The sequence below is a fragment of the Carassius carassius genome, chromosome 8, assembly GCF_963082965.1.
Source record: "Carassius carassius chromosome 8, fCarCar2.1, whole genome shotgun sequence".
In the NCBI taxonomy this organism is placed as follows: Eukaryota; Metazoa; Chordata; class Actinopteri; order Cypriniformes; family Cyprinidae; genus Carassius; species Carassius carassius.
In genome coordinates this window covers 25,903,254-25,930,948 of record NC_081762.1, presented here as the reverse complement: position 1 = coordinate 25,930,948, position 27,695 = coordinate 25,903,254, and the positions used below count along the sequence as shown (strand labels likewise).

Here is a 27,695-nt window from a genome sequence, read left to right as displayed (position 1 = left end):
GTGTCCCGGGCACCTATCAGCGTCGCCCTGGCAACGAAGGAGATCCACCTGCGCGCAATCACAACGGGCTGATCGGTCCCAGCTGAAGCCGATGAGGAGAGGACTACAAAAGCTGCACCCGAGAATACACGGGTGAGAAAGATCTCCAGACGACAGCCAGTTAATGTTGTGTCTCTTGTCCCTCCAGAAAGCGACTGACCGACCAGCCCGCCACCTGAGCACCAGACACCGAATCCCCTTGCACTCAGCCGGCCGGCGAACAGGATCACGCAGCACCGAGGATGAGCACCTGACACCTCTGGCACCCTCACGGTTAATTCTGTCAATAAACACACCCTCCGGGGCTTTAACTATCACTGCAGCCTGTCGTGAGATTCTTCAGCCCGCCACAGTATATGCAAGTTATTCACAAGTGTGTATGCATACATTGCTAACATTCTATGTATTGGTATAGATTTCATTTTAGTGTTCACGTGTATTTCATATATGTTTTTTTGAACATCCAGTAGTATGCATGTACATGTGAGTAATTTATAGGTGTATATGCACGTGTTTTATGTATGTATTCCTAAGCGAAGTTTGATTTAAATCTTATGTTGCGCCTCATAACGCCTCATAGTTAGTACTCACATGCTGTGACAGCTGCTTTATGTCCATGTACTTTTGATGTGTGCCCTCAGAAAACCATATATCAGAAGTTTAAAAAAATATGGTTTAAAACACATGGTTTCAACATGATAAACATGATAATCACAACCAAGACAAAACATTTTTAAGCAGGTATGAGCTGTAATGGAGTAGCTCTATTCTGGAAAAGGGGGCGGGGAGCAGCAGCTCATTTGCATTTAAAGAGACAGGCATGAAAAAAGTAATGTGCAGTTTGTGAACAAACATGTGAGAACAATGACCAACAAAACACAGCTGAAACACAGGGTTGTATATATACACAAGCTAACCATGGCTAACAATGGACAGGTGAAGATGATTAGTTGTCATGGTGATTAACAAGGGTAGCTATGGAGACAAGGTAACAAGGCAGACCAAAGCCACCAGAAGGCAACCCTCCAAACTTAAGCCAAAAAAGCAAAAGCTACGGCTAAAGTTAACAGTGCGGTGAAGGGAAGGAGACCAGATCCCGTTTTTTTAATGGATGTCAATGGAGGAGAGGCATCACTGGCTGAATAAACAGCTTTTTGGAGGAACTGGCTTATAATTTAATTGAATCGACAACCTATCGGCTAAACTTCAGCATGTTTTATACAACATATATACTGTATATATATATATATATATATATATATATATATATATATATATATATATATACATTTATATTTCAGTTTTTGAAGCAGTACAGCACAAATTTTAAATAAAACACATAACTTTTAAAATATTGTACTGATGAGCATAGAACCTTTTCATCAAAATTTTATAAAATGTTAAATTAAATACTCTCAACTTAAAACTGAAGAAATCCAAAACTCATTCATCTACAAGATTTTCACTGTTTCACTCCACTATTGATTCTAAAACATTTTTTGTTATTCAGATGTAAATTTACTTTATCAAGGGATTCTTCATAAACAGTTCTTCAGAGCCACAAAGTTGAATTTAAAAAAACTAAAAATTGCATTTCTATCTTATTTGTTAGGGTTATGAAAAGGTCATGATTCTACATTTGAAATGGGTGGAGAAAGAAACAATCAGCAAAAGTTTTGCTCTATGAACGCAATAGTGAGTATTTTCAAAAACTGGGTACAATGAGGTGACATTATTTTACTCACCTTCAACCATGGATCATTAAAAGAAAATTTTAAAGTGTAAAAACATTAACAAATTACTTTCAACATACTGTACAATGAATAAAGTGAGATAATACAATGACCTGTGTCAATATATCAAGAAAAAGGGTCCTCATGACATGACCTCTATAACTTATTACTGCCAACTCTGTGCCCTATCTAGTGGATCTTTGTAGTATGAATGATTGGGCAAGTTTAATGCACTTCAAGGGTGGACTCATTTTGCTCACGTCTCTCAAACACAGAATCAGGAAATTACATCAACTCTTCACTTCGAGGAAACAAAACTTCAGCGCCATTTAGCTGTAGTGTGTCTCTGCATGTAGTGAAATGGCTGAAGCCAGGTTTTCTCATGACCAGTTCAGCTGTTCAGTGTGTCTGGATCTACTGAAGGATCCAGTGACTATTCCCTGTGGACACAGTTACTGTATGAGCTGAATAACAGACTGCTGGGATCAAGAGGATCCGAAGAGAGTCTACAGTTGCCCTCAGTGCAGACAGACATTCAGACCAAGACCTGCTTTAAAGAAAAGCACCATGCTGGCTGAAGTGGTGGAGCAACTGAAGAAGACTGAACTCCAAACTGCTGTTCCTGCTGGATCTGGAGATGTGGAGTGTGACGTCTGTACTGGAAGAAAACACAAAGCCATCAAATCCTGTCTGGTGTGTCTGACCTCTTTCTGTCAAAATCACCTTGAACAGCATGAGAATCTCTTCAAAGGAAAAAGACACGATTTAATGGGCGCCACTAGATACATTCAGAAGATGATCTGCAGTAAACATAAAAAACTGCTGGACATTTTCTGCTGCTCTGAGCAGCGTTGTACATGTATGCTCTGCATGGTGGACAAACACAAAAATCATGATACTGTATCAACTGCAGCAGAGAGGAAAGAGAAACAGGTAAAGACTGAAAGACACTGATGTGCTTAATTTAAGCAATTTTGTGAAAACGATTAAAATCCTTAAACAGTAACTTAAACAGCTGTACTGAACTAGCATGATGGTTAATAAAAGCAAGGACGTCTTTGTTGCAGATTGCAACCGTAGCAAAAGCTATGCATTTTAAAATGAAAACGTACTAGTGTAAACTTAACCTCAGTAGCACCTCTTGATATAGCCAAGCATTCACTGCAAAAAAATGTATATATTAAATAAAGGACTTAATACCATTAGCTGAGTAAGTGTTTAACATGTGTAATCAAAGACATTAGCCAGATTAACATGTAATCAAAGTCATTCTGTGAGATGAATAAACAATGGCAGAAGTCCTCAAAACATTTATTACTTTAAACATCACTCATATTTCTGTGATGTAACATTATTTGTTTTGTCCTATAGAAGCATTTGGGTGATACACAGAGAAAATACCAGCAGCAAATTAAGAAGAGAAATAAAAAATGTAGGGAGCTGAAAGAGGCTGTGGAGATTCACAAGGTGAGTTTTGAGAGAAAGAAGAACTGCTGGTTTCAGACTCTTCAGTTGGTTATTGAGGGTAATTTTCAGCCCCACTGATGCACAGTAGACTGTGTGAGCAGCAGTAAGAGCTGATTGTATTGTGTGTCTTACAGCAATCTGCACAGAGAGCAGTGGATGACAGTGAGAGGATCTTTGATAAGCTCATCAGCTCCATTGAGAAAAAACGCTCTGAGGTCACACAGATGATCAGAGATCAAGAAAAGACTGTAGTGAGTCGAGCTGAAGCACTTATGAAGCAACTGGAGAAGGAGATTGACCAAATGAGGTCCATAGATGACGAGCTGGAGCAGCTTTCACAAACACATAATGACATCCATTTCCTTCAGGTTGAACCATGATCTTTAGGCTCTTCTTTATTATTGATTTTATTATTTTTAATGATGCCTGGGTAGTATTTATTTTATTATTTTATTAAAATATTTTTTCTGTCTGTGTAGAGTTACCTGTCTCTCCCTGTTCCTCCTGGTTCTCCGGATGTTCCCAAAATCAATGAGAGGTCTTTTGATAAAGTAGGAAAATCAGTGTCTCAGCTGAGACAGGAATTGGAGGATTTCTGCACAGAGGAGATTGAAAAGCTATCTGGTCGAGGTAAAGTACCAGCAGAGTCCAAAAAAAAATATGCACACTGGTGTGAAAAAGTGTTGGCCCCCTTCCTGATTTCTTAATTATAATTTTTTTGCATGTTTTTCACACTTTAATGTTTTTAGATCAAACAAATTAAAATATTAGTCAAAGATAACACAAGTAAACATAACATGCAGTTTTTAAATGAAGGTTTTTATTATTAAGGGAAAACAAAATCCAAAACTACACGTTCCTGTGTGAAGAGGTGTTTGCCCCCCTGTTAAAACTTGAGTTCAGTTTCTCTAGCCACTCCTAGGCCTGATTACTGCCATAACTGTTCACAATCAAGAAATCTCTTGGACCCACTTTATATTAAGTGGCCTTAACTACTATGTACTTACATTTTAATAAATAATTTAGTACAATGTACTTATTGTGTACATACATGTTTTTACATTGTACTTATATATTTTTTTAAACTACATGTAATTACATCTGTATTTAATTTCTGTAATTACATTTATAATTACACTGTTGACCCATACTTTACACCTTAACCCACCCTTAAACTTACCCATGCCTCCAACCCTCTCCCTAACCTTACCCCTATCCCACCTCAATAGCAGCAAAAGTGTTTTACAATACAATATGAACACAATAAGTACATTGTACTTATTTTTTTATGTAAGTACATAGTAGTTAAGGCCACCTAATATAAAGTGGGACCAATCTCTTAAATAGGACCTGCCTGACAAAGTGAAGTAGACCAAAAGATCCTTAAAAGCTAGACATCATGCTGAGATCCAAAGAAATTCAGAAACAATTGAGAAAGTAATTGAAATATATCAGTCTGGAAAAGGTTATAAAGCCATTTCTAAAGCTTTGGGACTCCAGCGAGCCACAGTGAGAGCCATTATTCACAAATTGCAAAAACATGGAACAGTGGAGAACCTTTCCAATAGTGGCCAGCCGAAAAAAATTAACAGCGACGACTCATCCAAGAGGTCACAAGACACCCCAACAATATCCAAAGAATTGCATGCCTCACTTGCCTCAGTTAAGATCAGTGTTCATGACTCCACCATAAGAAAGAGTCTGAGCAAAATTGGTTCAAAGATGAAAACTGCTGCTGAGCAAAAAGAACATAAAGGCTCATCTCAGTTTTGCCCGAAAACATATTGATGATCCCCAAGACTTTTGGGAAAGTAGTCTGTGGACTGAGGAGACAAAAGTTGAACTTTTTGGAAGCTGTCCAATTACGTCTGTCATAAAAGTAACACCACATTTCAGAAAAAGAACATCATCCCAACAGTAAAATATGGTGGTGGTCAGGCACGTGCACACATAGACATGAAACGGGGCTTGAGCACCTGCCCATTTTATTCCTGGAGAGAAAGTGCCCTTTTTCTGGGATGCTTTTTTTTTATTTTTGACAAATAATATATATTTCTGTTTGCACACAGCTTCCCTGTCAAACAAATATATTTATTGAAATATAGTATCTAAATATCAGGTCAGGAGTTCTGAAGCGCTCCCTCTCCCTCTCCACCGATTGTTAAACCCGATTGTATTGCTTCCGCTAAAGAAAATAGTCCGCTCCGTCTCTACGGTTAGAATCCTGTGAGTCCATAGCAACGCTCTGTTTTTCATGGCAACGGTCTGTTATACTCCGCACAGCGGTCTGTTGATTATTACAGACCGCAATCTACATTGGAATTCAACCAAGCAGACATCCCAACCTGCAAAAAGTCATTTCAGGGAGACTTTTCTGAATGGGAGAACTGAGATATATTGGAGCAGCCTTCCCTGCGCTTAGCCTCCCTAACATGTTGTGGTCCCTAACAGATATAAAAGCATAAAATATCATTTCTATAAGCTATAGGCCTATGTAATTATTCGTTAATTATGTTTAAATATGTAGATTACTTTTACTATTTATATAATCTGCTTATACAATTTATGTAAACTGCTTTTATTTATTTTCCATTGCAACTTTAAACAGGTCTAAGGAGTTTGTTGTTTTCATGTAGCCTTGGCAACTAACCTGAATAATATGCAGATGAAATGAAACCTGTCAACTCACCTCAACATGCCTTTTGCAATCATATAACCCGCCATGGGCAATGCTTGAGCAAGACTGTCATTATGTTTGACACCTATAAGACAGGGGTACACTTTCGTGTAGTCTGCCGTAAAATGTGTCTTGTACTTTTTTTGTTTTGTGGCACTCTCAGATAGATGCTCCTGTTTCTAGATAGACATAACTGATAAATTTTGTTCGGGAGAAGAGATAAAAGCCCGCCCACACTGACAATTGATTGGTTGATTTGCAGAAACAGGCCAATCAGGATGCTCTCTGTCTTATATGCGCTTCGCACACACGCACATTAGCACACACACGCAAGGTCTCTCGCTCGAGTCGCTCCCTCTCCCTCTCCCTCTCTGCCGTGCGTGCGCTACACGGTTTGAAACACAGTATCTGTTTCGCATGCGCGGTTTTGCTCGCTCGGTCTAGATTCCGGGAGATTTTGACTAATTTGCGGGTCTCAGGGAGCCGCTTTCAATAAGCGGGAGACTCCCGGAACTTCCGGGAGACTTGGGATGTCTGACCAAGCCATGTAATAAAATAAGTTAATAAAATAAGCATATATCACCACCAGGTGACATGCTTTAGTTATTTTGTTTATCCTATTTACCTGCATTTCCCTGTCAATTAGATGCAAATGTGCGCATTTTAACTATTTGACGCCTAATTTGCATACAGAACGTCCCCAGTTATTGACTTACATCAAGAGTCTTTCCCCCTGAAATGAAGAAATCTAAATTGGTGAATTTAGAAGAAATCTACAGATGAAAACAGATGGAGGATACACTCTAAAAAATTTAGTAAATCTGAGTAACTGCATCTGGTACATTAATAAATAAAACTGAGTAGAAATAAGTTAACATTAAACTTTAAAAATAACAATATTTATAAATTAACTATTTAAGTAATTTAACTTTTTTTATTTCCTCGAAACCTTTATAAAATAGTATTCCATACCACCACAAATACATACATGACATTGGCTTTTATTGAATTTTTACTCAATTATTTTGGTAAGTTTAATTTTAAAGTGTTATGTATTCTGATAACACCAAAATAATTAAAACGATGTAGTGCCTTGTGCAAAAATAAACAAATTATTAGTAAAACACGCCCCTCTGTTTGATGCAGTTATTTAGGTTATTCTAAATATGAAGAGTTCAGATGAAAAATCCTCTAAGTGCCATCTGAAATTTCCTTCAATAATGATCATTTTTATCAAGCTTGTATGTTTATGTTCACTTATTTCACATTACTGGCAATGAAAATTACCTATTAATTGTCATTTAAGTTAAATTACTGAACTTAAATACGAGCTTGAAAAAAAAAGCTCATAAGAAAATTTCAGATGGCACTTAGAGGCTTTTGCATCTGAACTCTTCATATATACTTGAAACTAGTAGCATAGAAAATGTTTTCAAAACATGCACATTGTGGAATGGTTTCCTTTGCTGCTCTATAAACCTAGTGAATACTAAGGAGACAAAGGTTTCTGTGAACTGATTATTTTGTACACATCTTTTGAAAATGAAACAATTGCGTGAGTTTGAGGAAGATAAAACTAATTAACTTTTTAAATTATTTTTTTTAAAGGAAGTCAGAGTTGCATTAATAAATATATATATATATATATATATATATATATATATATACTTTTTTGTTTAAAAAAAAAAAAAACTAATTATGAGAAGTGCCCTTTATTTCACTTGAGCCCCTGCCCCTCAAAATGTCTGTGCACGTCCCTGGTGGTGGTAGTGTGATGGTCTGCTTCAAGTCCTGAAAGACTTGCTGTGATAAATGGAACCATGAATTCTGCTGTTTACCAAAAAATCCTGAAGGAGAATGTCCGGCCATCGGTTCGTGACTTTAAGCTGAATCAAACTTGGGTTCTGCAGCAGGACAATGATCCAAAACACACCAGCAAGTCCACCTCTGAATGGCTGAAGAAAAACAAAATGAAGACTTTGGAGTGTGCTTGTCAAAGTCCTGACCTGAATCCTATTGAGATGCTGTGGCATGACCTTAAAAAGGCGGTTCATGCTCGAAAACCCTTTAATGTGGCTGAATTACAAAAATTCTGCATAGATGAGTGGACCAAAATTCCTCCACAGCGTTGTAACAGACTCATTGCAAGTTATCGCAAATGCTTGAATGCAGTTGTTGCTGCAATGGGTGGCCCAAATAGTCATTAGGTTTAGGGGGCAAACACTTCTTCAAACAGGGCAGTGTAGTTTTGGATTTTGTTTTCCCTTAATAAAAAGTATCCTTTAAAAACTACATGTTGTGTTCTCTTTTTTACTAATGATCCGAAACATTAAAGTGCAACAAACATGCAAAAAAAAAAGAGAAATCAAGAAGGGGGGCCAACACTTTTTCACACCATATTTAAAAAATATATCTGAATTTATATACATTTATTTATTTTTTTATATTGAAAATGTCTGTTGGTTTCCACAGTGAGATGCATCCAGATAATTCCTCCCCCAGGACATGTGATCAAAAAAAAGCTTTTTTTAGTCACAATAAAACAACAAATCCTTGAGGAAGAACAGTCAAATTTTTAACTGAATAAAAAATTCGCTCTCCTGCCCCTAGCTCTCGTTTTTGTGCAGTGCTTTGAAACCGAACTAAACAAAGCCCCAGTAAAGCCCTGTAAGGGAATTTTTATTATTATTGGTATTAGTATTTGCTTTACTCTACTTGGAGTTTTGTTAAATTGTCTGAATGCTTCATCAATATGCATGAGTTATTTGATGTGGAACCAACAGTAAATGTATGTGTGTGTGTGTGCAAGACGAAAATGTTATTTTGGCTTCTTAGACATATAAGCTTCTTCTATAATTTCCATTAAATACCTAGAAATACATCTAGGGGACATGGTTGGTTACCTGAAATGGAAACATGTTAAATATGCATTATAATTTTTTCTATCAACTTTCAGTCCTGTCTACTATTTTCCTTCTTTTTGTGCACTCTATCCACATGTCCTCAGTTATGGACCAAGCAGTCACAAATAAAACTCTGATGGACACGCTCCAGCAAATTAAAAATGATATGCTGGCCCATTTTGATGCTTAGTGGACCAAGATGTTATTTCTTTTTTATTATTTTTATTATTTATATAATTTGTATAATCCTGTCTGTTGGGTTAGTTTACTCGTTGGTCAATGCTATCCCTGTACTTAATTAATCTCCTTAACTTTGATGTTGCAAGGTTAATTTATGTTGTTAATTTTCTTATTGCTGACTGAGTTCTGTTTTATCTCTGTTGTTGTTTCTCTCCTATGGTTCTGTTTGAAATATTAGTATTGTGTTATGTACGTGTGTGTGTGTGTGTGTGTGTGTGTGTGTGTGTGTGTGTGTGTGGATGTATTTTGTGTTTGTATGTTCTCATGCTGTCTGCCTCTCATCATTCATATTATACTGTATTATACCCTATTTTTTCTAATTCTGCTTCTTTCACTATTTTTCTCTTCTTAAAGGATGGTTAATGGTCTTAAAATAATTAATGTAATTGAGGAGCCTATTGACCGAAACTTGATCAACTAAAAGCATGGCTTGTCTACAATAAACCTAGGGTTATTACAATATCTGAAACCTGGTTATCTTCCACTATTACTGATAATGATATTAGTTTAGATGATTACATGCTGTACAGAACAGATAGAGGCTCCAGAGGAGGTGGAGTAGCCACATGTGTATCATTAAGATTACTGTCACAGGTGATTGTTCCAAAGGAGAATTCAGTACACTTTGAAGGCTTGTTTGTTAAGGTAATTCTTCATTAAAATACTCATTTAATAATTTGAAATATTAACAGATTTCCTAATTCTCCCTCAGAATCTATAAAGAATTTGTTTCCTCCTTAGGCACTAGTGAAATTATTCTGTTAGGTGATTTTAACATTAACTGGCAAGATCCTGCTTCAGCTAATGTGCGCCATCTAATTAATGGTATGAACTTATCTCAACTTATTAATGAGTCCACAAGAGTCAATCTTAATTCAAGAACTCTTTTGGACTGGATCTTAGTTATACATGTGCTTCTCATAAATTAGAATGTCGAGGAAAAGTCCATTTCAGCAATTCAACTCACATTGTGAAACTTGTGTATTAAATTCAGTGCACACAGACTGTCTTTGGTTCTTTTAATTGTGATGTTTTTGGCTCACATTTAACAAAAGCCCACCAATTCACGATCTCAACAAATTAGAATATGGTGACATGCCAATCAGCTAATCAACTCAAAACACCTACAGAGGTTTCCTGAGCTTTCGAAAGGGTAGGCTAGCCAATCATTCACCTTTGGTTAGTGGGGAATTGGTTACTCTCTATAAAACCGAGAGATAGGGCCTGGGAAAGGAACGTCTTACACAAGATATAGCTGACTGGGAGTCTTACAAGCTCCTAAGAAATGCCTGTACTACTCAAACTAGGAACGCTAAATCAAACTACTATAAACATAGTTTATCAAATAATTTTAATAACCCTGACAATTCGGGAAGCAAATGAACAATTTATTAGGTAAGCCTGATGGTGCACCAATTAATATTTCAATCAATTAATCTCCTTAAACGGTGATGCTGCCCTTATGAAAAATAAGTTTATTCAAGTGTGCTAGTAGTATACATTTAAACTAAAAAACAGGAAAGTATACTTTTAGTTTTGCTTTATGTACTCCTCAGAAATATACTTAAAATTACATTTAAGTATCCTTAACTTACACTTACAGAAATTCTAAATATATTTGAGCTATACTTGTGCTCCTTGAATCCCTGTTATTACTATTATACGATAGAGGGCGCTAGTACACATTTTCTGCACAGAATTTCCAAAAATCACAAGTGAAGACGAAAAAGAAACACCAGATACGAACACATGTAACACAATCATCTGACATGAAACAGCATAAAAACTGTAACATTATGGAATTTTGATTATCTTTCTGAATCTAATTCATAGTCTTTTTTCAGCCTTTTGTTCAACATGTTTTTTTCTTTATCTTTTATGAAACACATAAAAGTGTTTATAAAAAATACTGCAAGAAGCTAGAATAAAATGTTTTTGTTTACAAGTGACATGACATACAGCCAAGTATGGTGACCCATACTCAGAATTAGTACTCTGCATTTAAACCATCCTAAGTACACACACACAGTGAACACACACACCATGAACACACACCCGGAGCAGTGGGCAGCCATTTATGCTGCGGCGCCCGAGGAGCAGTTGGGGGATTGGTGCCTTGCTCAAGGGCACCTAAGTCATGGTATTGCTGGCCCGAAACTCGAACCTACGACCCTTGGGTTAGGAGTCAAACTCTCTAACACTAGGCCACAACTTCCCCCAAGCAGATACCCTGTTCTTTCTTTGGATGTTTTGTATGTTTTAATATTCATACAACAAAATACACATTAAAACCTAAATAGGGACATAGTAGTATAATTATGATGTGAAGTTCACTTAAAGAAAACGTATGGGTATACTTGCAGTATAAAACTACTAAACTAGTAGTTTACTGAAACTATACTTCAAAGTGTACAAAGTATTTAATTAGTAAAATATCAGTAAACCTAGAAGTTCACTTTTAGTATAATTGCAGTACAAACTACAAACATAGAGGTAAACTAGTTGTGTACTCAAAGTTTGCTACTGTTATACTTAAAGTATACTTAAAAGTATACTTTTATATACAAGAAGGTGGGCCATTTAGTCCCAGGGAGTATTAAAACAGTACACTTACAAGTATACTACTAGAACACTGATATTTGTATACTTGCTACATAAAGTATACTTAAAAAATATAATTTAACTTTATTTAAGTATACTTAATAAAATAAACTTGAAGTATACTACTTTTTCGAAAGGGTGGTCTAGATGGCATTAAAGCTAAATTCATTAAGATGGCATCCCATGTCCTTTCTTCTCCTCTGTCTTATCTCTTTAACTTACCTTTTACTACTTGTGAGGTGCCTTTTGCCTGGAAATTTGTCAGAGTCATTCCATTGCATAAAGGGGGTGATTCTAACTTAAACAATTATAGACCAATCTCAATTATTCATTCTATATGTAAAGTTTTGGAGAAATTAATTTTTAATCAACTATCCAAATATTTATCCGACAATAATCTCTTATCCCCATGTCAATCAGGTTTCAGAAAATATTTTTCAACAACTTCTGCATTATTAAAATTTACTAATGACATTTTTACTAATAATATGCTTACTGGTGCTATATTTATTGACCTTACTAAAGCTTTTGATATGGTCGACCATTAACTTCTTCTGGACAAATTATTCTCTATTGGTCTTGACAGGCCTCCCTTCTCTGGTTCAACTCCTACCTTCATCACCGTCAACAATTTTCTTTAGAGGCAGTCATTCAGATTCTAGAACTATAGAGAGAGGTGTACCACAAGGTTCTTCTCTTGGGCCTCATTTGTTTTAAATTTTCATTAATGATTAAGTGGTTTATCATTAATTTCATTAATATGGTTCCTCCTTCATGGTAGGAGAGATAGAGAATTATGCTGAAACCATACACCAGGTTCCGGTAGCCACAGAACGTGACCTACCTAAGTCACCAGCATGTCCTGTTGTGGTGGTCTCTACGCTCACAAGCCACACAGACTCAAAGCACAGCACCTTCAGTCTTTGAGATAGACAATGTACCCTGTCCTACCAGTTATGGCTACAGCCACACTGTGTGTTTAGGCCGTACACACCACCATAATTTTCCCAGAGGTTGCAGCTTCCACTGCAGAACTTCCCGAGGTGGTGGCATCCACTCTAGTCCCCGAATCAGTTAGTCCCAGAGTCGACTCCAGCTCACGAGTCCACTCTAGTCTCAGAATCCATTCTCGAGTCTGTTCCTGAATCCACTCCTGAGCTTACTTCAGACCCCAAGTCCGCTCCAGCTTCTGCATAATGGCAACTTTCACTGCAGAAACTCCAGAAGTGGTGGCATTCACTGCAGAACCTCCTGAAGAGGCGGCGCCCGCTTCAGCTCATCTCGAAGTGGTGGCTTGTGCTTGTGCTCTCAGACTGTCCTATCATGGCCAAGGATGCCATGTCTGAACTCTCAGCCTGTCCCGTCACGGCCAAGGAGACCGTCTCTGAACTCTCAGCCTGTCCCGTCACGGCCAAGGAGACCGTCTCTGAACTGTCAGCCTGTCCTGTCACAGACAAGGAGGCCATTTTTGAACTCTCTGCCTGCAACAAAGTTTGTCCATTTTCCTTACTCCCTATGAGCCAGTGCTCACAGACCTGTGATGAAGGAAATACTCTGTCAGCTGAAACAAGCACTGTCAGCTGAAACAAGAAAGATAAACAACACTTTACTGAGATAAAAGAGCAAAAAGGACTGACACATAATTATATAATAAAAACGTGAGCTTTCTTATCAACAGAAACTTTGAGAACCATTATGTTAGGCAGCAGTTCAGAAACTTTTGAAACTGTTTGTGATACAGTACCTTGTACAGTGACAGCTGTGCCATTCACAAGGTACATATGCTCACGGTCTGTAGCAATGCAGTAATACATCCCAGAATCCTTGTAGATGGAAGCCTGACACACTGTGGTTTACACCTGCTCTTTAGTCTGACGAGGGAGGTTTGAGTCCTGTAGAATGTCAGTTGTACTCAAGGGGTGTACTCTGACCCAGGCCACTGTTTGACAGAATGACTGCACCTCACTCAGCTGGCAGTGCATGGTCACTCTTTCACCCGATCTCACCTTCACTGATGGGGGAAACCGATCATCTGTTGCTGACATCACTGCAAATCCTCAAAATGTCAATAATTCACCAGTCTCCTAAATGCTACATTGCTAGTCTTATAAATTACACAATATTTAGGTACAAACTGATATGCATGAATACTGTAAGCTTACCTTTCGCCAAAATTAAATCAAACAAGAGAAAAAAAGGAGGTCATACATGATGTCTGAAGACTTTACAGTTCAAAGAATCTGAGCGAAATTTGCTGAGTATGATAAATAACACACCTTTTCCTGCATATCCATGTTTGTTTCTTCAGCTTGTTATTAAAACAGTTAGATTCTGAACTGAGAAACGTTTGACATATTATATAACTCACCATTACAAAATTTCACATTGAACAAAAAAAATTATTTTACTTCAGTTATTGTTTTTTAGGCAGCACAATAAAACAGAAATTATATATTGATACTGAAATTAATACAGTATAATATTTACAGTAAACAAAATACAGCAAAATATGGTAACAACATTTAAGGTATTTCAGGAATTCACTTAATTTTACAGATGTCATTAATATACCAAATTACTAAAGTATTTTTATTTTTTTTACTTTACAATGTACTGACCTGAAAAACACTGGTAGTAAAGAGAAACTGACTCACACATTTAAGTAATTTTGGTGTGTTGTATTAATTTCAATGTGTTGCAGCTTGTTTATATTGTGTTGTAGAGATTTGTTTGTGTTGTGCACTACTGGGTCACCATACTTTTTCATAAGTTGAGCTAAATATGAATATATAGAAGGTTCAGTGTCATTCACACAAACACACATTACACTAAAATAATGCTAAAACCATTAATTTAACAAAAATAAGATAAAACCTAACCCTAACCTTAAACCCTAATTTAATAACTGAAAACAGTTACCAACTGTATATAATAATACAGTTAAATATGATATTTCAGTAAATTTGGAAAATATAATCTTATTTACAAGAGTGCTGATATACAGTTGAGCAGCACAGTTGAGAATTTATAAACCATTGCTATATAAATGATAACTTTGTCTAGTGCTCTTATGAATGTTGTTAGAATGACTTTGAAAGAATGTAACTACAATACTTAAAACTCAATAAAATAGCACTGACTTCTTCATGGCTTGTGTTTGCGATTTTCTTTTTCATTCTGTAACCTTGTTCTGTCACGATCGGTGTTACAGAGAACACAGGAGAGAGAACCAAGTGCGGGTATGATATTTATTCAAAGGGTAATCCAGAGGGGTAAACAGTCCAGGCAGGGTCAAAACCAGAATATCCAAACATACAAGACACGAAGACAAGGCAAGGCAAGGCAAGGCAAGGTGACGGACATGAAATAACCTCAACATTAAACAAGGACTCCGTGACTAAGACTCAGACAGACCAGATATAAATACACAAAAGGATGATGGGGAAACAGGAGACAGGTGGGGAACAATCAATTAACTAAACAAGGAGGAAGGTGACCAAATAAGGAGACAGGAAGTGATAAATGATAAACACTGTGGGAACTGAGGACACCTAGTGGAAACCCAGGGAACACAACCCAGACACTGTGACAGTACCCCCTTACTAAGGAGCGGCTCCCAGACGCTCCAAGACAGACACAAAACAGAGACCAGGAGGGAGGCGGACAGGTGGAGGCTCAAGGCTCCCCCAGGGCGGAGCGGAAGAACACCACACCCTTGTGGTCAAGGCCAGAGTCCTCCAGGGTGGAGCAGATGACCACCACGCCCCTGTGGTCGATGCCGGAGTCCAACAGGGCGGAGCAGCAGACCACCCAGTGACTTGACTTAACTCTGAAAGTTCAACGGTGACTGGCCCTGACTCTGGAGAGGTCACTGGCACCTGACTCGACTCTGGAGAGTTCACTGGCCCCTGACTCGCCTCTGGAGGGTCAACTGGAACCTGACTCGACTCTGGACTGCCTGTGGAGACTTGAGACGCCTCGGCTTCGGGCACCGCCTCTGGAACGGACTCGGGCACTGCCTCGGGAGCGGCCTCGGGAGCGGCCTCGGACACCGCATCGGGACCCGCCTCGGCCTCCGGAACAGCATCGGGGTACTGTCACAGTGTCTGGGTTGTGTTCCCTGGGTTTCCACAAGGTGTCCTCAGTTCCCACAGTGTTTATCATTTATCACTTCCTGTCTCCTTATTTGGTCACCTTCCTCCTTGTTTAGTTAATTGATTGTTCCCCACCTGTCTCCTGTTTCCCCATCATCCTTTTGTGTATTTATACCTGGTCTGTCTGAGTCTTAGTCACGGAGTCCTTGTTTAGTGTTAAACGTTAATTCATGTCCGTCAATGCCTTGTCTTGCCTTGCCTTGCCTCGTTTATGTTATGTTTGGATTTACCGGTTTTGACCCAGCCTGGACTGTGTATTCTCTTTGGATTACCCCTTATTAAAGACATACTCGCAATTGGTTCTCTCTCCTGTGTTTTCCATAACACCGAACGTGACAGAAGGACTCCGACACTACAAGAGCCAGCGGTATGTCGGCTTATGTCTCCTCCCCAGCCACAGTGCGGGAGAGGAGTGGATTTGAAGGAACTCGCCTGGTGGTTTTCCGGGGGACCAGAGGAGGTCGCCGAGGAGGGAGTGGTCGAGAGGATACTCAGCACCGCTCTCAACCAGGGCCGCCCTTCGACCCGGGGCTCGTGTGGGATGGATTAGAGCCACCGTCTCACCATGGCGGACGGAGAGGAGAGAGGAAGCGCACGTCCGCCACAGTGGCGTCACTGCCCATGATGGCCGCTAGTCCAGCGCCACGAGGCAGGATGGACGCCAACACAGCACCACAACCCAAGGCGATCACGAGTCCAGCGCCACGGTGCAAGATGGCCACCAGCTCAGCGCCAACGCCCAAGAGGGCCGCTGACTCATTCTTGGACTATTTCGCTACGCTGTCCAAGATCCTAGAGATTCCCAAGACGGTTGACGTCATGGCTGCTGAGCCAGCGCCACAGCACAAGATGGCCGCCAGCCCAGAGCCACAGCACAAGATGGCCGCCAGCCCAGAGCCACAGCACAAGATGGCCGCCAGCCCAGAGCCACAGCACAAGATGGCCGCCAGCCCAGCGCCACAGCACAAGATGGCCGCCAGCCCAGCGCCACAGCACAAGATGGCCGCCAGCCCAGCGCCACAGCACAAGATGGCCGCCAGCTTGCAACCACAGCACAAGATGGCCGACTCAACGCCTGAGTCTCCAGACAAGGTGTCACCGACTCGCCAAAATAGAGGGCGGAGGAGGAGGAGACAGGCGTCTACCGTTCCTCAAAGCCCAGAGGACGTTCCCGAGGCGGTGCCCGATGCGGTTACGGAGACCGAGGCGGTGCCCGATGCTGTTCCAGAGATCGAGGCGGTGCCCGATGCTGTTCCGGAGGCCGAGGCGGTGCCCGATGCTGTTCCGGCGGCCGAGGCGGTGCCCGATGCTGTTCCGGAGGCCGAGGCGGTGCCCGATGCTGTTCCGGAGGCCGAGGCGGTGCCCGATGCGGTTCCGGAGGCCGAGGCGGTGCCCGATGCCGAGGCGGTGCCCGATGCTGTTCCGGAGGCCGAGGCGGTGCACGATGCTGTTCCGGAGGCCGAGGCGGTGCACGATGCTGTTCCGGAGGCCGAGGCGGTGCACGATGCTGTTCCGGAGGCCGAGGCGGTGCACGATGCTGTTCCGGAGGCCGGGGCGGTGCACGATGCTGTTCCGGAGGCCGAGGCGGTGCCCGATGCCGAGGCGGTGCCCGATGCTGTTCCGGAGGCCGAGGCGGTGCCCGATGCTGTTCCGGAGGCCGAGGCGGTGCCCGATGTTGTTCCGGAGGCCGAGGCGGTGCCCGATGTTGTTCCGGAGGCCGAGGCGGTGCCCGATGCTGTTCCGGAGGCCGAGGCGGTGCCCGATGATGTTCCGGAGGCCGAGGCGGTGCCCGATGCCGAGGCAACGAGTCACCGTTGAACTTTCAGAGTTAAGTCAAGTCACTGGGTGGTCTTGCTGCTCCGCCCTGTTGGACTCCGGCATCGACCACAGGGGCGTGGTGGTCATCTGCTCCACCCTGGAGGACTCTGGCCTTGACCACAAGGGTGTGGTGGTCTTCCGCTCCGCCCTGGGGGGCTTCCGCTCTGACCACACGGACGTGGTGGTCTTCCGTTCCGCCCTGGGGGGCGTTTGCCCTGACTACACGGTTGTGGTGGTCTTCCGCTCCGCCCTGGAGGACTCTGGCCTTGACCACAAGGGTGTGGTGGTCTTCTGCTCCGCCCTGGGGGGCTTCATGTTGTTGTTTTTTTCTCCTTTTGTTTTTGTGTTAATGTCGGTCCCTGTTCCTTTCTGTTAGTCTGGCCCTCCGTCCCTCCCCCTGAGCCTCCACCTGTCCGCCTCCCTCCTGGTCTCTGTTTTGTGTCTGTCTTGGAGCGTCTGGGAGCCGCTCCTTAGTAAGGGGGTACTGTCACAGTGTCTGGGTTGTGTTCCCTGGGTTTCCACTAGGTGTCCTCAGTTCCCACAGTGTTTATCATTTATCACTTCCTGTCTCCTTATTTGGTCACCTTCCTCCTTGTTTAGTTAATTGATTGTTCCCCACCTGTCTCCTGTTTCCCCATCATCCTTTTGTGTATTTATACCTGGTCTGTCTGAGTCTTAGTCACGGAGTCCTTGTTTAGTGTTAAACGTTAATTCATGTCCGTCAATGCCTTGTCTTGCCTTGCCTTGCCTCGTTTATGTTATGTTTGGATTTACCGGTTTTGACCCAGCCTGGACTGTGTATTCTCTTTGGATTACCCCTTATTAAAGACATACTCGCAATTGGTTCTCTCTCCTGTGTTTTCCATAACACCGAACGTGACATGTTCTACAGATCTCTATTTAATTGTGCGATTATGAGATCTAAGAAAGCTATTTTGTGTAGCTTCGTCCTTCGAAGGCCACATTCAAAGGCTGGTTGCGTCACCACAGCATGACAAAAACGGCCATAATTTGAAAGCGACTTCAAACGATCCCTCCGATTCGAAGGCAATTCACAACTGATGGATCCTTTGCGGTCTAACCTACACCAGAATTCATAGCATGCCAGTCTGAGGTCAGACCTGGTCTGAGGGAAAAGTTGTTGTATGTATTAAATTGAGGACTGAATATCATTATTCCTTTACTGGGGACCAAGACACTGCCAGTGTGGCTTGGAGGTAACGTTAAGGTATTGCCCGTTTGTAATATCCTCACAAAGGACCTAGGTCCTCACAAAACAATTAGCCCTCACCCTTTACAAAGACCACAACAATAAGACTTATAAGAAGTAGATAAGGTTTTAATGTGTATTTCTATTTTTTTATTTATTTGTAGTGCTGTCATACAAGATATGTCCACAAATGTTTTAAGAAAACTTGATGATCCAGAAATATGATTTCTGAAGTATTTTGTATGCATGTACTGCTGTGACACATTTTCTTACCACTGCAGCCCTGTATTCATAATTTTCATAAGTTTTCCCCTTTTGTCTTATTTTAGGACCGTTTTGGAGAAAATGGTGATGCTGGAAATAAATAAAAAAATAAAGTAGTTCCCATACATTATTTTAGTAATTTAAGTTATTCTTAAACAGTCTCGGGCAAGTTACTCTGAAAATCTAATCAAATTACTGATTACCGACTACTTATAAAAGTAATCGCGTTACTGTTTTGATTACTTTATTTCAAAAGTAATTAGTTACATTACTAGTTACATTACTTTTTTTGAAAAATATTTGTTATTAAAGCTTCAACATGCACAGAAAACTGTTATTTTTAACTGAAGCAAGTGGCTGCTGTGTTCATGGTTTGGAGGAATGCTGCATTTATAATCCCTTAAAGACCTCTCAATTCATCGCAATCTCGCAAATCTATGTTGTAACACAATAAATATATGCATAATTAATATTTCATAATGTCTACAATTCGTGTGTTATAATGAGAGGAAACGTGAGCACTGCAAACACGTGTTATAGCTAGGGTTGGGTATCGATAGGGTTTTTTACAATACCGGTGCCATATTGATACTTTTAAAAAGGTACCAGTGCCTGAACGGTGCCTGAACCAATACTTAAAAAAGAGAGCCACTAAAAACTATGGATAACATTAAAGAACATGAAAAATATTTAAAATCAATCCATAGCATTCATAAGCTCCTTGGATGCTCTCATTTCACAAGTTGTGCTTCCCTTACTCTAAGGCTAATAAATGTATTTCATGATCTAGGTCATTGTTCAATACAAAACCACACATAATGTTTCTACTGTATCTCTGTCAATCACTCTGATATTTAGTTAAGATGAGTGCTCTCTGTCACTGTCTTTAATCAGTTCTGTGAATTACTGTATGGTCATTCTTTATAAAGTAGCAACAATGTCGTTTGTAAAGTACAGTCTTAGGCACATTAGTATTTTAAACCCAAAAAAGGGTTTTAAGATTCGATGGAAATGTAAACTGATATTTCCTACTGACATACTACAGCAAAAGATTTAAATAACTGGCTGAACACCATTCTTTGTGGTGAAAATACTAACGTGCCTAAGACTTTTGCATAGAAGTGTATAAAGTACGTATAATTATGTATATTGAAATAAGTGTAATTAAAGTATGTGTTCATATATGTTAAGTGGTTGATTTTCGCTGAAGGATACAGCTGTGGTGTGATGAGTGGTGAACAGTGAAAATTTTACAGTAGATGAGAAACCGATTGCACCCTCGTGACCTTTTGTAAACTATATTTATGACAAAGAACTGCACAGATACAGATATTCTCGTCAAGTCTGTGATTAAGGACAGGAGGCAAATACGAGTACTGGATATTTATTAGGATGAGTAATGGTGAGGAGATGATGGTGGGTGACGCAGGGACCTCGACGGCAGCACAGACAGGTGAGGAGGAGTTTGAGTGTGCTGGTGGAGGTGGTGGTGGTGGTTAATCCGTGATCATGACTGGTAATCCAGGGTTGACCGAACTGGAACAAGACACGATGAAGCGGAACAGGAGGAAGAACAGACATGAAGCATGGAGGACCTCAAACAACGATCTGACAAACAAGAGACGAAAGACAGGGCATTAAGTAGGCTAGGTGGAATGATCAGATGATCAGCGGTAACCAGTGGTGGACAGTAACGAAGTAGCTTTACTTCGTTACTGTACTTAAGTAAATTTTTCAAGTATCTGTACTTTACTGGAGTAGTTTTATTTTGAGTAACTTTTACTTTTACTTCACTACATTCCAAAGCATAAAATCGTACTTTTAACTTCACTACATTTCATAAAACATATCGCTATAATATATCACGTGCTCCGACACGCAGAAGTGGTGTTTGATTCATCATGAACGAACTGAGTCTTTTCAAAATAAACTTAAATCGGATCGCAAATCGCACCAAACGATTCGTTTGCGAATTAGAATGATCCGATTGCAGCGTACTGTCTATGGATTGCAGCTGTTCTGGAGTCGACCACTCACTGATTCAAATGAACCGTTTAGTGCGAGTCTACAAAAGTAAGAACCGGGAGATCTTGTGAGCGCGCGTGCATCTGATGTTGCTAAAAGTTACTAATGTCGAAATTTTGGATTAATTATTGTAACTGAAAATCATATTTAGGTCAAAATTGTCAGCTGTTTGGGAACTAAATCTGCTGTAAAGAGTGATCTATTTAAGCCCACTGAAATGCTCGAGTGCAGACACATAAATTTTAGGAAGAAAAAAAAACAACAAAATAAATAAAAAAACAAACATTAAAATTACACAGATTAAATACAATAACTCGTGCATGTTCAAATTCCCCGCTGCCGTATAATGTTAACAGTTTTATTAAAATGCAGTGTTGTGCCTGAACGCGTTCATTGAACGATAGTTCATGAACTCGTTCATATTTTGGGCGAACGTGAACTGAACGTGCTGTATTAATGCCTGATGAACGTTAATGTGAACTCGTTCATTCTGGTGTCTGTGAACGGCACGCTCTCTCAGGTTAACTTCGTTCAATAGGGTGCCAGATTTCTATAGAGCCCTCCAGGCGAAAATCCGGCTAAAACACACCGTAAACGGGTCTTAATATGTAGCGGAAAAACACCCAATCTGGCAACACCAGCCACCAGTGTCGCACCGCCGTCCGCCGCATGCGTGACGCGTCATCAAAAAAAAAACAGCAAACGACAGCAGCATGTAGCAAGAAGGCGTATGATCATTTAAAAGAATTTTATGATGTTTATGACAATGTCGGTGAGAATGGGAGACAAAGCATTAAAGCAACAATGGGGAAATGCTGTCCCCTCAATGCTAATGTAAACCCTGGTTGGATAAGGATTCAAAATTGGATATGAAGATGAAATCTGACGTATAGCTTCATTGTTAAAACTGATAAAATAATTGCTGTCTGTGATTCTATATGGGCTGTGGCAATAATTTTGAAAAATAATAGCTCGCAGCAACGTATGGAAAAAAGAACTATGAACTAGTTCATTTTTGGAACTGTGAACTTTAGTTCAAAATTTTGTAGTTTGAACTATGAACTGAACTAGTTCATTTTAAAATTTGTGAATTGAACTTTGAACTAGTTCATGTAGAAAGTGAACTTTCCCAACACTGTTAAAATGCTACCATCCATGTCCTATGTGACGTCTGTTTTTATATTGTTTATCAACAGTAACGTTTGGATTAACTAGACGAGTAGACAGACATGAATGTTTATTCATAACCGTACTGAAAATAAGTAAATATTGTTAGCTGATGCTAACTGTCTAGCTAACAAGCTTGCTGGTGCTAAGTTGAGGTAATTTTTATAAATAATGTCCAAATATTTTTATTCAACCACCTATATATATATATATATATATATATATATATATATATATATATATAGATTACATCTGGGGAGAAAAGAAAGGATGTGATGTTCAGAACATGGTAACTACAGTAATTATCAAAGTGGGAAGAGATGCACTCTGTTTGGCCAGGGGTGTTTTTACACCACAGACAAGGTTTGAGAAGGAAAAAATCCAGGGGCGTAGCCATCTTTTCAGAAGTGAGGGGGACAGAAATTATATATTTATATATATATATATATATATATATATATATATATATATAAATATATAGGCTATATATGTAGGCTATATAACATTTCTTTAATCTATATAGCTTGACAATCAACAGTTTTTGAACAGTAATATTTTTTATGTTTTTAAAGAAGTCAAGTCAAGTCACCTTTATTTATATAGCGCTTTAAACAAAATACATTGCATCAAAGCAACTGAACAACATTCATTAGGAAAACAGTGTGTCAATAATGCAAAATGATAGTTAAAGGCAGTTCATCATTGAATTCAGTGGTGTCATCTCTGTTCAGTTAAATAGTGTCTGTGCATTTATTTGCAATCAAGTCAACGATATCGCTGTAGATGAAGTGTCCCCAACTAAGCAAGCCAGAGGCGACAGCAGCAAGGAACCGAAACTCCATCGGTGACAGAATGGAGAAAAAAACATTGGGAGAAACCAGGCTCAGTTGGGGGCCAGTTCTCCTCTGACCAGACGAAACCAGTAGTTCAATTCAACTGCAGCAAGTATCTTCTGCTCACCAAGCCTGCATTTATTTGATCCAAAGTACAGCAAAAAACAGTAATATTGTGAAATATTTTTATATTTAATATAACTTTTTTCCCTATTTGAATGTATTTTAAATTGTAATTTATTCCTGTGATCAAAGCTGTATTTTCAGCATCATTACTCCAGTCTTTAGTGTCACATCCTTCAGAAATCATTCTAATATGCTGATTTGCTGATTATCAATATTTAAAACATGAGTATTTTTTTCAGTATTCTTTGATGAATATAAGGATCCAAAAATTAGCATTTATGTGAAATAAAAAGCTTTTGCAACATTGGACACTATATATCATTCAAAAGCTTACAGTCAATATAATTTTTGTTTTTTGGAAAATAAATTATAGAAATGAGCACTTCTACTTAGCAAGGACTCTTTTGTGGAGTCTCAGGTCGGCAACACCATGACTAAGGTTCTCTTGAGCAAGACACCGAACCCCCAGGCACCGCAGCATAAATGATGCCCACTGCTCCGGGTGTGTTCTCGGTGTGTGTGTGCACTTTGGATGGGGTTAAATACAGAGCACGAATTCTGAGTATGGGTCACCATACTTGGCTGTATGTCACGTCACTTCACTTTAAATTTATTTTAAATTTATTTAAATTCACTTTATAAAACTGGAGCAACGACAGTGAAGGACGAGAGAGGACCAGCCCTGGGCGTTAGCTTATGTTTTGGTTTTATTTTGTGCGCATCAGTCGTCCGTGAGGGGCTGGTGCGCTGTTTTGTGTTTATTTTTGTAATTAAAGTTTCATTTTGATTGTCCTCCGGTTCCCGTCTCCTTCTTGCCGAAGATTATGGAGATTTACTTCATTACAGTGGTGCCGAAGCCCAGGAGAAGGAGGGACGCGCTGCTGAAGATCCCTCGCCGCTGTGGTGAATCCGCGGTGCCATCGAGCTGGCGAGGAGTGTGCCACCATGGACGCTCGAGGCGGTGGACTGGAGCGAGTTGCCGGGGACGGGCGAGCTCGTTGCCGACCGCCCACGATATGGAGGGGCGGCTGCTGTCCGTGAGGGAGCGGAGGAGTCGGCGCCGTTCGCCAGGGGGCCGGAGCCTGCTGCCATCCGCCGGAACGGGGAGGAGGAGGGAACGGGGAACTCCTGCCGGCTGCCCAAAACAGGAGGAGCCGTCACTATCCACTATCCGTCGTGCCGTCCGCCGAGGGCCGTCCAGTGCCACCGCCAGGCACCGCGGAGGAGATCACCCAGCTGGTGGAGGGCCGAGCAGCAGTGCGTCTGGGAACCGTTATTTTTTTATTTATTTTTTTTTCTCTCTCCCCTCTCTCGTCTCTGTCGCTCCTCCTTCCATCTCCTTTTCTCTCGCCTCGTCTGTCCTACCCCCAGGTTCCCGCAGGTCTCTGTGAGCGGCCCCCCCGGAGGGAGGGGGAGGTAGAGCGCAGTCTCAGGAGTACCCCCCGGCCTGCGAGGGACGATGGGGGTATGTGACGAGTGGGGCGGGGCCGAGGGACGTGGGAGCGAGGCCGGTGGAGTGATTGGAGATGAGCTACACCTGTTCGACCCGCCAGTCTCGAGGCCCACGGAGGAGATGGAAGGATATAAAACTGGAGCGACGACAGTGAAGGACGAGAGAGGACCAGGCCTGGGCGTTATTTTATGTTTTGGTTTTATTTTGTGCGCATCAGTCGTCCGTGAGGGGCTGGTGCGCTGTTTTGTGTTTATTTTTGTTATTAAAGTTTCATTTTGATTGTCCACCGGTTCCCGCCTCCTTCTTGCCGAAGATTATGGAGATTTACTTCATTACAATAGGTTATTAAAAAAATAAAATTTCTAACTTTTAATTGGCTTAGAAATCTATAACTGCTGGACAATAACAAATAATAATGATTTGTTTATATACTACAAAATGTTTTTGTCAATTAGCACTGCATTGTTCATACTTTATTTATTACCTGCTGAAGATGACTTGAAAAACCATATATTGTTGCAATTGTATGTTTAATGTCTTCGTGTTTCCAAAAGTTTCTGGCCTTTTTTTCTGTGTAAAAACTGCTTTCATACAGCAATAGCTGGACGCTTTTGCCCATATTAGGAATTTCCTGATATGACTTTCTGCACGAGAAAATATGAAAATATAATTATATTTTCCTTTAAAATGTTCTTCCTAACTTCTGGTCTTATTATCATGTCATATATTGAAGAAGCAAGAGTACTGAATGTGAGATTCATTGAGGAGCTGGACAAGTACCAATGAATCATGATCATGTAACTTAGTAAGGGGTTCAATATGTATCAATATGTGTGACTTATTTGAATTATAATGGCTATGGACTCTTTTGAAGAGCTTGACTGTTTAAACTTAACAACAGGTGAAAATGAGAGTGACAATGATGACAATGAAGATTGGAACTTAAAAACTTTCAAATTCACTGATCATAATCTACATAGTTTTGAACAAGATCTTGACCCAGAAAACAATTTTCTTAACAACATAAACAACAACTGTTGTTATTACTCTGATGATCAATTCAACAAGATTATAAAATCTGATTATGGATTGTCATTTGTTCATTTTAATAGCAGAAGCTTATATGGAAATTTTCTTTACATCAAAGAATACTTAAGTCATTTAAAAAACCCATTCCAGGTGATAGCCATATCTGAGACCTGGCTTAATTCTGAGAAGGGTGTTGATCATGAGTTGGATGGATATGATTTGAATTATGTTAATAGAGAGAATAAAAAAGGAGGTGGAGTAGCATTATATGTAGATAGAAGATTAAAATATAAAATTGTGAAAAATATGTCAACTAACATTGATGATGTGATGGAGATAATAACGGTCGAAATTAATTTGGAAAAAAAGAAAAATGTAATTGTAAGCTGTGTATACAGAGCCCCTGGTTCAAATATCGAAATGTTCATGAACAGTATGGAAAGTCTATTTACTAAGAATGAGCAAAAAACGGTGTTCATTTGTGGGGATTTTAATATAGATCTCTTAAATCCCAGTAAGCATAAACTGACAGATGAATTTATCGATTTAATGTTTAGCATGAGTCTTTTCCCACTTATAACAAAACCAAGCAGAATATCTTCACACTGTGCAACTCTAATAGATAATATATTCACAAACCGAATGGACAATAGTCTAATGAGTGGGTTGTTACTAAATGACATAAGTGATCATTTGCCAGTTTTTGTGATGTGTGTTTGTGATCATGTGAAGTATAAGGAAGTTAAGGTGATTAGTTACAGGAGAATCAGTTGAATCAATAAATACACTCAGAAGAGAATTACTTGCATATAATTGGAAAAAATTGTATGATGAGACTGATACCAATAATGCATACGCAACATTTCTGTCTACTTTTAAATCATTATATGATGAACACTGTCCGATAAATCAATTTACCATAAAGCACAAATTTAAAGAGAGACCATGGATGACAAAGGGATTAAAAAATGCTTGCAAAAAAAAGAACACCTTGTACAAAGAATTTATAAAACACAGAACCAAAGAAGCTGAGTATAAATACAAAAGATATAAAAATAAATTGACCAGTATCATGAGGATAAGTAAGAAAGATTATTATAATAAAATATTAAATGATAATAAAAATGATATCAAGGGTATATGGAAAGTGCTAAATAATATCATAAGGAATGGACCAATGAATAATAAATACCCTCTGTATTTTATAGATAATGAGAGGACTTTAAACAATATGAAAGATGCGGCCAATGGGTTTAACAATTTCTTTGTAAGTGTGGGAGCAAAACTGGCTGATGTAATAAAAAATCCACTGACTGAAGGTGAGGTGAAGGCAGTGGATTATTTAGACAGTAACCCTTACTCTATGTTTTTGAAACCAGCTGAGGAAATTGAGATTATTGATATTGTAAATAATTGTAAGAATAAAAAGTCAACAGACGTGAATGATATTGATATGGTTTTAATTAAGGAAATCATTGGTGCAATTGTTAAACCGTTAACTCATATTTATAATTTGTCTTTCAAAACAGGTGTATTCCCAAGCAAAATGAAAATTGCTAAAATCATTCCACTATATAAATCTGGATTGAAAAATAAATTCACAAATTATAGGCCATTGTCTTTACTCTCTCAGTTCTCCAAAATATTAGAAAAATTGTATGTAATCAGATTGGATAATTTTATTGAGAAGCATGAATTATTGGTTGATAGTCAATATGGATTCAGGTCAAACAGATCTACATCAATGGCAATTATGGAGTTAATTGAAGACATTACCAGTGCTATAGATAACAAACAATATGCAGTGGGAGTATTTATTGATTTAAAAAAAGCTTTCGATACAATTGATCATAGTTTGTTAATCAATAAACTGGAAAAGTATGGTATCAGAGGAATTGCATTAGATTGGATGAAAAGTTACATAAGTAACAGACTACAATTTGTTCAAATGGGGGA

At 39.6% G+C, this 27,695-nt stretch overlaps 1 protein-coding gene across 1 annotated transcript in view; it reads left to right on the top strand.

The window, feature by feature from the left end:
* The first annotated feature begins 2,121 nt into the window (after positions 1 to 2,121).
* The window catches only part of LOC132145648 (tripartite motif-containing protein 16-like), a 48,810-nt gene continuing 23,236 nt past the window's right edge, over positions 2,122 to 27,695 (top strand). The window contains exons 1-2 of the mRNA XM_059556806.1: positions 2,122 to 2,705; positions 3,144 to 3,239. Of these exons, the coding sequence (XP_059412789.1) occupies positions 2,340 to 2,705; positions 3,144 to 3,239 (462 nt within the window). The 5' untranslated portion in view covers positions 2,122 to 2,339. The remainder of the gene's footprint in view (positions 2,706 to 3,143; positions 3,240 to 27,695) is intronic.